The sequence below is a fragment of the Panthera pardus genome, unplaced genomic scaffold (genome assembly GCF_024362965.1).
Source record: "Panthera pardus isolate Hobbes unplaced genomic scaffold, ASM2436296v1 HiC_scaffold_8, whole genome shotgun sequence".
Classification (NCBI taxonomy): domain Eukaryota; kingdom Metazoa; phylum Chordata; class Mammalia; order Carnivora; family Felidae; genus Panthera; species Panthera pardus.
In genome coordinates this window covers 95,144,765-95,157,333 of record NW_026527013.1, presented here as the reverse complement: position 1 = coordinate 95,157,333, position 12,569 = coordinate 95,144,765, and the positions used below count along the sequence as shown (strand labels likewise).

The 12,569-nt window shown below is 35.3% G+C and overlaps 1 protein-coding gene across 6 annotated transcripts in view; it reads right to left on the bottom strand.

Annotated features, from left to right (window-relative positions):
- The window catches only part of AKAP9 (A-kinase anchoring protein 9), a 152,645-nt gene that overhangs the window by 79,990 nt on the left and 60,086 nt on the right, over positions 1–12,569 (bottom strand). For all 6 annotated transcript variants that reach the window (XM_019443282.2, XM_019443283.2, XM_019443285.2 and 3 more), the window contains 4 exons: positions 9,970–10,081; positions 9,101–9,299; positions 4,750–4,846; positions 3,458–3,550 (listed from right to left, as the gene is read on the bottom strand). In XM_019443282.2, the coding sequence (XP_019298827.2) occupies positions 3,458–3,550; positions 4,750–4,846; positions 9,101–9,299; positions 9,970–10,081 (501 nt within the window). The remainder of the gene's footprint in view (positions 1–3,457; positions 3,551–4,749; positions 4,847–9,100; positions 9,300–9,969; positions 10,082–12,569) is intronic.

The following is a 12,569-nucleotide window of genomic DNA, read 5'->3' as shown; positions in this document are numbered from 1 at the left end:
CTGGACAAAATATTAGCAAACAGAATCAAGCAATATAAAAAGGAGACTGTCTACAAAGGAACATGAAGAAACTTTAGGGGTCATGGATATGTCTTATATCTTGATTATGCCGTTGGTTTCATACATCTGTTAAAACTCACCAAATTTTGCAGCTGGAACCTGCGAATTTCATGGTATGTAAATTATACCTCGGTAAAGATAATGACAAACAACAAAAAGCTGACCATATGTTAAGTCACAAAAGAAGATTCTGAAATTTTGAAAAATTTGTACAATAAGAATCACTTTCTTTAGATCAGAAATGAGTAACAGAAATAATTAAAAGAATGGTATGGTCTGGAAACTAAAAAACTCAACTAAGGACTCAACTACCTTGTTATTCTCTCCTTTCCATTTCACTATACCATCTAACCAAATTCCACCTGTGATTACAGGGAACTGCCTACTCTGTGCCTGTGTAAGCTAAACTTAGATGAGGAGGAAAAAAAATCCAACCAAGCTGAACAGTGTTATTTTAAATTCATAACTACTACCCTTGATTGAGTCCTTCAGGATACTGGGCAATTCTACTCAATTTCCCTGGTCTTTTCCTTCTCCTAGAAAGCCCTCTCTCCTTAAAGCTTCAATGTCTTCCCTTCCTTTCTCATTCTCAGGTGCTGACCTTGCTTCTTTTTTAGTGAGAAAACAGAAGCAATCAGAAGAGAACTTCCACAGGCTCCAAATACCGTATCTGAAAACATCCTGATGAACCAAATATTCTCTGCCTTCTTTCTTGTTATCATGGATTAAATCGCCATGCTCCTATCTAATGGCAACCCTCCAGGGCATTGTACCTCCTCTCCTCTAATCAGGGACACTGCTCCAACAACTGTCTCTCTCTCTCCTGACTTAGCGAATTTTTTTCCTTCTCTCCTCAATAATTATTATTAACAAAGAAATATGACACCTTTCTTCTTAAACAGAAACAAATTACCAACAACAAAAATCTGCTGCTTGACTCTCTACATTACCCTTGAGATACCACTGTATTTCTCTGTTCCTCTTTCAAGTAAAACTCTAAATTTCATCTCTTTATTCTTCCCCTTCACTCTCTCAAATCCAATCTAATCAGTTTGTCTGCACCACCCCATCAAATGTGTTCCTGTGAAACTCACCAATGATTTCACATTGTAAAATCCAATAATTAATTTGCAGTTCTAATCATTTGTGATGTATCAAAAACATTTGTTCACAGGTATATAAAAAAAAAAAAACATTTGACACAGTTTAATAAATTCTCTTCTTGATATATTTTTACTTCTGTTTTTCCCATATTTAATTTACTGCTCTTTCTCTATCTTCTTTATTCCTCCTCATTTCTCTGATCTCTAAACATCGGTGTTATCCAGGCTCAGCCCCCAGACCTCTGCTCTGTCTACACTACTACATTAATTGTTTTTCAAATTTTTTCACTGCAACCATGGTAAACACACACACAACAATAAAAACATTTTATGTTGTGATCCAAAGCACACATACATTTTGTGTGTATTTATATGATTGAACTTTCCCAGTATTTTAAAATCCTGGTCCAAAACCAGGATTTCACGCTTCAAAAACGAGTTGCAACTCACAGTTTGAAAAACGTTGCCCTATTTACCACCCTATTTTCATGTCTAGTCTTAACCTATTTTCTGAACTCTAGATATGCATATCCAACCACTTCTTCAATATTTATTTTTAAACATTTAGTAAGTGTTTGCATTTAATGATTTTTTTGTTTTTTTTTTTTTTTAGTGTACAAGCAGGGGAGGGGCAGAGAGGGGGCCAGAGAATCTGAAGCAGACTCCATGCCAACAGCAGCAAGCCCAATGCAGGGCTCAAACTCACAAACCATGAGATCACGACCTGAACCAAAGTTGGACGCTCGACTGAGCCACCCAGCACCCTAATGGGTCTGAATTCTTAAGCTAAAATCTCAAGTCTATCTTTCCTATCCAAAAACTACTCTCTTGCAATCTTTTCTGACACCTAATAGCAACTCCATTCTTCCAGCTGCTTATGTCAAATAACCTAGAGTAATATTTTCCCCCAGCCCTTGCCCCTTTTCCTTTATTTCTTCTTCCTCCTGTACCCAGTCACATTTGCTAAGAAGATAAATAATATTTCACCAAATAGGTCCCCTGACTGTGGGGTGGCAGGACTAAAACCGTCCTCTCACTCAGCAGAGCTGGCAGTTGGGCAAGTGGCCTTCACACTCCTGCCATTCTTCTTGGCCACCTCTTTGAAACATTCACTGGTGTAATTCTTGACTTTTTCTCTTGCATTCCACTTTCTCAAAAGATATTCAATCCGTTACCTTCATGACTGACTCTCTCACTTCCTTCAGGTTTTTTTTCTAAGATCACTTTATGTTTAACCTAACTCATTATGCATTTCCTGTATAATCAATCAATTCTCCTCTTTTAAAATGCATATATCCACTGGGATTGTTATATTGAAACAGTTGAAATATTATTAAAAAGCAGAAAAAATCAGAATTCAATGGTTTCAATATAAGAACCCAATCAGGTATATCCATTTTATTATTTTTTTTTATTTTTAAAGTTTATTTATTTGAGAATGGAGTGTGTGCGCACACGCGTGGGAGACAGACAGAAAGAGAGAAAAGGAGAGGGGCAGAGAGAAAAGAGAATCACAAGCAGGCTCCACTCTGTCAGCATAGAGCCTGATGCAGAGCTTGAACCCATGAACCACGAGATCATGATTGAGATCATGATCAAAATTGAGTCAGTCAACTTAACTGACTGAGCCACCTAGGCACCCCAGATATATGCTTCTGAAAGGGAATACAAAGACAAAAGAAATGGAATCATAATGGTAGATTAGGTGATATGCTTGGTATTCAAGAATTTAAAAGAATGGCTCTGGGCATAGCACAGCTAAGAGTATCTACAGTCACAAACATCACAGTCACTTCTCAAGGAAGAGATAGGCAAAGAAAATATATAAAAGACAAACCACCTTCTTTCTCATTTCCTACCATATCCCCTACCTTTAAAGGAAGGCCAAACTCCATCACAAGGTACTACTCCCAGGTAACAAATTTATAAAGACTTGTTTTGGCATTCTGAGAAGTTTCTGATTACTATTCCACATCAAGAAGAAAATATTTTTCTAAAGGAAAAGTTCACAGAATATTCCATTGAAAGGCAATTGTGGTTGATACCAGTAACTGACAATTTAAAGATAATCTATGTACAAAACTTGTAACAAAAAGTGCAGGGGTGCCTGGCTCAGTCGGTGCAGCACGAGACTCTTGATCATGAGTTGGTCATGAGTTTGCGCCCCATGGTGGATGTAGAGATTAAATAAATAAAACTTGAAAAAAAAAGGTCATTACTATCAATAAAATCTATGTTTTCTGAAGGCTCAAAAGGAATATAAATCAAAATAATCTGACAAACTATAAACTTACCTTAGCTACTTCTTCTTCTAATCGTTCTTGGTACTGTTTTTCCAGCAATGTAACCATATTTGTTTCCTTTTTCACTCCAAATTCATCAGAAAACTAAATTAAAAAGCAAAATGTAAAAGACTTGTTTATACTAACCATACATCACTTATTTTTAAACTTCTACGGTCAAATATCCTCAAAAGATCAATGTTTCTTAGAAAACTGAGTTTTAATAAGTAAATTTCAGTTCTGCTCTTAATTAAAAACGATAATTCTGGTGAATAATTCTAGTGTAGAATTCTAAATAACCTACTTAGTATTGTGAATTTAAAGATGCAAAGTCAGAAATATATTTACATATTTACAATTACTAACATAGTTCTATAGTAGGCTAAAGATACTTCTTAAATATAATTAAGATATGTATCTAATTTTAAGTAATGCTAACAGTGGCTATCTTTGCTTATGAAATTATAAGCAAATTTTATTTTTTTCTTGATGTTTATTAATAGTATCCATTTCCCCACAAATACAAACTATTTTTGTAACTAGAAAAAACTATAAACAGTTTTTTAAAATGTAAACGTATTTTCAGCATGAAAGTATTTGTTTACCAATTACCTGAATGGCATTCAAATAGATACTCCATATAGGAGGAGTATGGTACAAACAAGATATGTAGCCAACATCTCTCCTCTGTTTCCAAAACAAGAGAAAGCAATGATTTTTGCTTTCTATATGAGTCAAGAATTAAAAATCCACTAAATGAAGACCAGGGTTTTGTAGTTATAAGTTTCAGAAAAATGGCCACAAATTGGTAATATATACAATGTTGAGGAGAGACAGAATGTGATTTAGCTAGCTGGCCGACACTGTAAAAGATGAGGGGCTTTTATACATCATATGGCATGTGCTCAAGGAAGCCTCAACTATTGTCCTAGCCATAGCATCTTGAATTTTGGGGATCCCTAAACACTATTCTAGAGATAGTCTGACTCAACTTCCCATCGTGGGACGAAAAGTTGTTGGCAAGGGTACTGAAACTAATTTGTTACATAGCTCATGTCACACAAAACAAGACAAATTTTAAACCAGAACATATTTAGGGGGAAAAAACTCTGAATTTTAACTTTGTGTTATTCCTATGCTATGAAAATACATTAAATTTTTTTGCTTATATATTCTTCTGGGTCTTTTACATAATGTGTTATCCTCTTATTTATTATGCTTACTTCTTAACAACGGTTTTACTATGGACATAAAAATGACAGAGAAACAGTATCAGTGCACACAACAGTTTAAAAATATAATACCTCTATTGTACCATCAATGTTCTGGTTAAGACAACTTCCAGGGTATACTGTTTTCTGGACATCAGATTCAGTAATTACCATTGAATCACTGGAGAAACTAAACATGAATAAAAGAGAGTGAACGAATTAAGAGTTGTGTACGAGTGTTACTGTTAGTCCAAATTTATAGCATGCATAGAGTTATAAGTACTGTAACTCAAACTGTATTTTTGACTGATTTTTCCAATTAAAATTAAAGTAACACACTTCAATGATAGAGAACTTCAACACATCACCACTGAATTTTATGCCATTTTAAGAAGTGTACTACAAATATATGACATGGAGCTATTTACAGGTAGAGACATTTTCTAAAAGTTATCTATGCTATTACTGAGTAAAAGCCCATAAAAGCTCATTTTTATTAAAAAACTATTTATACACACAAACAAAAAAATCTGGATGAATAGAAATCAAAAGTAACAATGATTATCTCTAGTGGAACTGGGGAGCAGAGGCAGCAAAAGAAGGTTCTTAATTTATACAACCACTTCTACATTTTTTTGTTTTTAATCTATTCATGTATCTTTTGGCATTCGCGTCTTTATTCTGAATTGTTTTACAATCATTATTTTGTAAAAAAAATTTTTTTTTCTTAAAATGCTTAACTTGGGTCATAAAAATAAAGTGAGATTAATATTTAGCAACCATGGGATAAAGATTAAAGGGGCAAATTATAATTTTGTTTTAGCTAATACAATTTCTCACTTCACTTTTAATGTGCATCCACACTGCCTTCTTTATTCCACTCCCCTTTTGCCCAACTCCTCCTTTATTTCTCCTATCCTCTTCTTTCATTCTGTCCCAAACTGGCCAGATATTAGTTATCGTCATCCCATTTCCTGACTTATATAACTAACCCACTACTGATAAACATTTGGTTGTTTCTAAATGTTCACTATTACAAATAATGGTACAATATCAATCCTCATAACATCTGTGGACTTTCTGTATGATACATCTTATAAATATTTAAAAATTTAATATAATGCCACATTCCAAAAAGTTACATTAATTTTACTTCCACAACAGTTATCATGTAAGTATTTATTCAAAACTTCAGCAACTCAAAGTTCTAAAACTTTGTTAGAACATTTCTGTTTTTGTTTTTGAGATTACATATCCTTCAGCTTCCATTGGCCATATAAGTTTCTTCGGCTGTGAACTGCCTATTTGTGTTCTTTGTTCATGATAAATGATTGTAAAAACTCATCTCCCCTGTCTTTCTTCTCTGTCCTTTCCTGGTTCTTCTGTCTCACAATTCTGTTTCCTTACTGCTTCTTGCACACACTATTCTGATCCTTGGCTCCATATTTTGATTCTTTTTTTCATAGCTGAGAAGCCCTCCTGATTACTTTGGGTCTATTAAGACCCAAATTCTAATAAAAAAAATTCTACTTAGTCCACAATTTCATTCTATGGCTTTATAGCATTTGAAAGTGTTCATCCCAAATTCAAAATATAGTCTGGCTAAAACCAAACTCACTGCTCCCCTCTTAATATTAAGCTAACTCGCCACCAGCCTAATTTCTCTATTTTATATTAATGTATCATTATTCTCCATATTCTCTAGCTCATACAACACAGTGTCATCTTTGTTTTTCCCCTTCACTTTGTTCTCAACATTCCTCCTTCTATCCCAATATCTCATGGTCATCCCTTCATTTCCTTTTCCTCTGGAACCACTCCAATAAGCAATTATCATAAAAATGTGCAGTAAAAGATGCCACACAGACATGGGTTTAAATTCCAGCACTTTGGTTGTTATCACCATGTTATATTCCTTAACCACTACTTCTTAAAAATTATTATTTTGTGAATAAGTATTATTTCAATGATTAGACTAAAGTCACTTGAGGGAAAAGGCCACTTAAATACATCTATAGCTCCCTCCATGGCATCTAGCTAAGGCCCATCCCAGTCATTGTTTCATTTAATCCTCTTAATGAACTACTCTTAGTAGTTCATTAGTAAGAGCAGAATTAACTACTCTTAATGGTAGTTTTATTGTCCCTCATATTACTAAGACATGGTAAAATAATCTGCCAAAAATTGTATAGCCAGTAAAAGGTTAAATCAGGTGTCAAATGCAGATCTGACTCTAGTCATTCCAATCCTATACTATATCCCTAAGAGGCTCCTAGTATATAACATCTCCAAATACATGTTAAATGAACGACTCTATTTTTTTAAACAAGTTCAAATCTACTTTAATTCAAAAAGCATCATAGTTGTATCCAAAAATGCGATGACATTTACAAGAAATAACTTTGACTCATCACTATTAGCAGGAGTGAACATGGTCCTTAGTAACTCTGTTTTGGGGAGTGGGAGAAAACTAATGGTTTTAGTTGAAAGGTACTGTCAACACACTTCCACTGAATATTCTAGAAACTCTGAGAGAGGGTGGTGAGCTGACAAAAGCCCAACTGTAGTAACAGCAAATAAGTCTACATTTCCAAAAGACTCCCTTTTCTTCACACTTTAGAGAGAAAGCATCACGAATTAAAGGAAGGCTATATGAAATACTGTAGCTGATTATTAGAGAGTTCTTGCTATCTACTTATTTTCTTTCATATCAGAAAACCTAGAGTGGTGGTTTCCAAATGTCAATTCATGGACTTTCTGTATCAGAATTATTTTGTTACAAATACACATGTCCATGGTCTATCTCAAAGCTGTTAAGTCTAACACTCCAAATGTATAATCCAGTAATCTAATTTTAAGTATTCAAAAGCCTCCAGTGTTTCTGATGCATGGTCAAGTTAAAGAGCTAATGACCTCAAATGAAATGGGAGCTTTAGAAGGCTGTGCCAGGCTGGGCAAATGATTCCAAGGCCTACAAACAGACCCTGAATAAAAGAAGGAGAAACAGACTGCTTCCCCAAAAGTGTGGACATTCAATATCTTGTCTCAAGGAAAAGAAATGTTTTTTTGTCTTGAGGTCCCATTAGTAAATGCCTATGAAGACAGTCCTAGAAGAGCAGAGCCAGCCAAAGTTAGATGAAATCTCTGAACATTGCATAGAGCTAAATATTATAGCACACTCCCCAACTAAATTATGAACTGTTCGTTCATTCATTTAACAAATATTTACTGAGCACCTACTAGCAGAGGGAATAATTACACGGTCTGGGACACATCAATGACTCAAATGGGCAAAAATCCCCACCCTTACAAAGCTTGAAGTCTTTCATAAAAGAAAGACACTAAACAAAACAAATAAAATCAAACTCCCCGGTAAATATATATAAACTTGGTTTTCATCTTATACATACATACTTTATATATATATAACAGATAATATTAAGTAATATAGAAAGAAATGACGTGGGAAATTAGCGTACAGAGTTCTAAAAAACGATTTTAATTTAAGTGGGGGTAATAGAATAGACATCATAAGAACATCATATCTGCATAAAGAGCCAAAGGAGGTAATGTGTTGGGCATGTAAATATCTGAAGAAAGATCATTCTAAAGCAGGAGCATACTGATGGTCTGAGATCTCAAGGAGAATGTGCGGCATGAGAATAGTGACCAGTGGGTGAGTCAACAGGAGATAAAGTCAAAGTGGTAACAGGGAACCATCATGTAGGACCTAGTAAGGCACTGGAAGGACAGAACAGCACTGGACTAACGTGATCTGATCATGTCTTAAATCTAGTTGTGGAAATGTGCTGAGGACAGACTTTAGGGAAGAGTTAGGGTAGAAGGAGAGAGATCAGTTGTTGCAGTAATCCACGTGAGACATGACGATGGTAGGCAGCAGGGGGCTAGTGAGAAGTGGTCCAGTTTAGATGTATTTTGGAGGCAGAAATAACAGGATTTTTTGATAGACTGGAAGTGAGGTATGAGAAAAAGAAGAGTAACCTCAGATGGAGATGGCTGCTGAAGGAACAAATTTCAAGGGGAAGATCCAGAGTTCGGGACATGGTGAATCTGAATATTAGACAACAAAGTGGAGAAAGTCCAGTCATGACTAGAATGATCCTATCTTATATTTCTTGGGTATGTCCCACATCAAGGTAGTAAAGACCAGGCATATGATAACAAATATATGCACACTCTCTCAGCAAATTAACAACAACCAGCATTTTTATAAAATAAGGTGTAAAATCCCTATAATGTCTTCAGTTTATAATATTTCACACATTTCAAAGAATTATCTCTTATTCTTATTCCTTGATAATGCTACCTCCCCATCTCTTTCATCAAATTTTCCTTAAGTCACATTTTCTTCTGGAAAACAATCATGTTATGACTATTACTACTCTACAAATGCTGTTGAATGAAATTATAAGTAGACAGATACCTTGGCTGAACTGTAGACTCACTGACAGCTTGAAGCCTTTCCTGCAAACAATGGATCTCTGCCCCATAGTTTTCTTCAGTTTCTTTCAATTGTTGCTGCAAAGCGGAGATGAAGTTTTCTAATTCTTGAACTTGTCCTTCCAGTCGCCTAATTTTTTCAGAATCTTGCAGAGCAGATAACTTGCTTTTATGACTGACATCTAAGTTATATGAAGAGAAGAAAATAAACACTTCAACAGAAATTTCTTAGTGAAATACCACAATCACTTTTTTGTGTGTGGAGATATTCATTCTTCTTCGAAAAAATAATGTTTTTTTTACTAGTAATAACTCAAGTTTCAATTTAAACTCAATTTGACTCAAGAAAACAAACAAACAAAATGAATCGTGCAATTCAAGATCATTTCTTTAATCTTCATGTCTGTAGTACCCCTAAATCTACCAACTTTATGTCTTTCAACTGGAAACAATTTAGAATCACAGAATAAGAAGTGAGAAGGGATCAAAGATAGCAATAGTCCAAATCTTCCACTTTAAGAATGAGAAAACTGAGACCAGAGAGATTATACTGAAATGCCCAAGGTCACGAGGTTATCTCAAATTGTAAAGTAAGAAAATCAAATGACTAGGGCACTGGGTGGCTCAGTCACCTGAGCATCTGACTTTGGCTCAGGTCATGACCATGAGTTTGAGCCTGGCAGTGGGCTTGCTACTGTCAGGGCAGAGCCCCTGCTTCAGATCCTCTACCTCTCTCTCCTGCTCCTCCCCTACTTGTGCTCTCTCTCTCTCAAAAGTTAAAAAAAAAAAAAAATCAAATGATTAAATATTTGGTATAAAAATACTACACTGTGGCATATAATCAAAATTTACCAATGTCATGCAAATTGGTCATCTGAGAGGCTGATAAAAACTCTGTTTCCTCTTTTGGTAGACCTCCTTCTGCAACCTCAAGCTTCACATCATCTGTCTCCTGTCCATGTATCTATTGAAAAGAACAGAAAAGGAGTGACATAAATATACGATCTAGCATTTTGAAAGTTATATTACAGCAGCTTTACATTGAAAATGTTTTTGAAATCACTTAGAATTTTAATACTCTGATATAAATATTTTTGCTTCTACGTTATTCCACGCTTTCTTCTGACACTGATTCACATTCCCTTCACAGCACTGCAATTATATTAGGAAGTGTACTGTTCTTTCATACCCAGAAAGAAGTTCATTTTAATACAAAAACAGAAGCTGCACAGAATTTTGGTATATAACTCATACAGTATTTGTAATATGACTTGGTCTTCGGAATTTCAACTCATACACTGTAAATTTTATGCTTATCAATACTTGGTAATATAACTTTATGAATCTCTGGATATAACCTATGTACATCCAAGTAATTGACAAATGGTATGGTTCTTTACACAAAAGGAAGGAAAATAATGAAAACAGATGAACCTCAAGTTATTTCCTTAACTATTATAATTAGGCAGCAATTTGTCAGATGCTTAGGTGTCTTAATTTAGTGATTCATAGAATACTTAATAATCATCTACTACATGGCTAGCACTGTGACAAGAGAGACTAAGATAAAATCAGTAAAAAAAAAAAAATGTGTATCTGCCCTTACAGAATGTATCAACTAGTTGGGGAAATAAAATTAAGTAACTAGAGAAGCACTAAACTATAATTGACTATAAGGACAATAACAGAGAAGAAAGAATGATGTGTGTGAGTAGTTATAGAGTAAGTCAAACTTGATTCAGGCCTCAGTCATTTTGGGCAATGATCAGAAAGGTTATACTGAAAAAAGAGTATGAGCCATTTGTGAATGAACAGCCTAATGCTATAACTAGTAAAGAAAACTATCTTGTAAAGAGGGGTTTAATTTGGATAAGGATGGGGGAAGGTGGCTATGTAAATAAGATAGATTTAGACTACAAAGCACCTTAAAAACAAGGAGAAAGAGTTTGGACTTGCTCGGCTAGATGAACAAATAATACCACAAAAAGCAGGTGAGCCACAGGATAAAACTATTTCCCATGAAGGCTACTTTACTGGTTACTATTCTTATCAAGTCCTCTACCCCGTGCCTAACCCCTAGTACAACTTCAACAGAAGACCTTGCCTCTTAATTTCCCAAAGAAAATAAAGACCATCAGGTAAATTCTTCAGTTTCCAGCCTACTTTTACAAATATATCTCTTCACTTAATTCATTCAGCACTTATTAAACCTCTACCATGTGCTCCAACCAAGGACCACACTAAGAAGAAATAAAAATAAAGACAAGACTCCCTGATTCTGAAGGGTTTAGAATCTAGGAATTATTTTAAATAGATCATTACCTCCCCCCTTTTCCCTGTTGCCATAGTTCTTGGCACAAACTTGCATTTATTATTTTTCTTGTTATTATAATTAACAGAAAAAGGTAAATGCAGTAACCAAAGGCCAACAGAATGGAGGAAGAAATGCCTAAGTCTAGGAAGACAGGTAAAGAGGACACAAAGGAAATAACATCTGAACCAACTGGAAGAACACACCAAGCAGACTGGAGTTTGATGGCAGTGTCAGGCAGAAAAAAACCAGCATTCAATAAAGGCCAAGGTGTGAAAGACCAGGGTACATTTGGGAAACTCTGGGAGTATTTCAGTATGGCTAAAATGAGGAGGAGGAGGGTTAGAAGATGAAGCTAACAGGTTAGACAGTGATATATTGCAGTGCTGAGACTGATCTCAACCAACCTCTGGATGCCTTTGTGGTGAAAGCTACCTTAATGGGTTAACATGTGAATTTCACTTTTTAATTTTTTTTCTGGGGAGAACTAAAGAAGTTAGGGTGGGTATCTGTGTTCCAAAGTAAGCCTCCCACATTCTGGTACTGGGGAAGGGAGGTGTTTCTCTCATCAAACCAAACTGTTCCCTACTCAGTGTCCTAAAAAGAAAGAGGCAAAATGACACATCATTCACTGACTCACAAATCCATCACTGTGGATTACTTGCTTCCTATAAGCCCTCCTACACTATTTAATAGTTTCAACTGTGTATTGCCATGAAGAAAAGCAACATACTTTTAAAAGAAAACAAGGAAGGTAAGAAAACAGAAAGGAAATCTGACAGTTAAGGATTCACCACTGACTTTGATCAAAGAAAGCTTAGTGAAGTGCAAGTTGGAAGCTTGTTTACAATGGGGAGGAGAGGGGAGCAGATGGGGAGGTTCCCGCTATAGTCTATTTTTTCTTTCAAACAATGTAACCATGAAGGAGAAAGAGAACCACAAAGGAAGATGTGGCATTGAGGACCAGTTATGTTCTAAATAGGAGAGACGTAAGGAATGTGCGAGGGGAAAGGACAGAAACAGAGAAAAACACAAGCAAAGGAGCTGAAATCACAGAAGAGAGGGAAGGGACATGTTATCAATCTTGGAAGAGGTAGAAAGGGATATTAACAAAGTCACAGGAAATAAAATAACCTTGGTT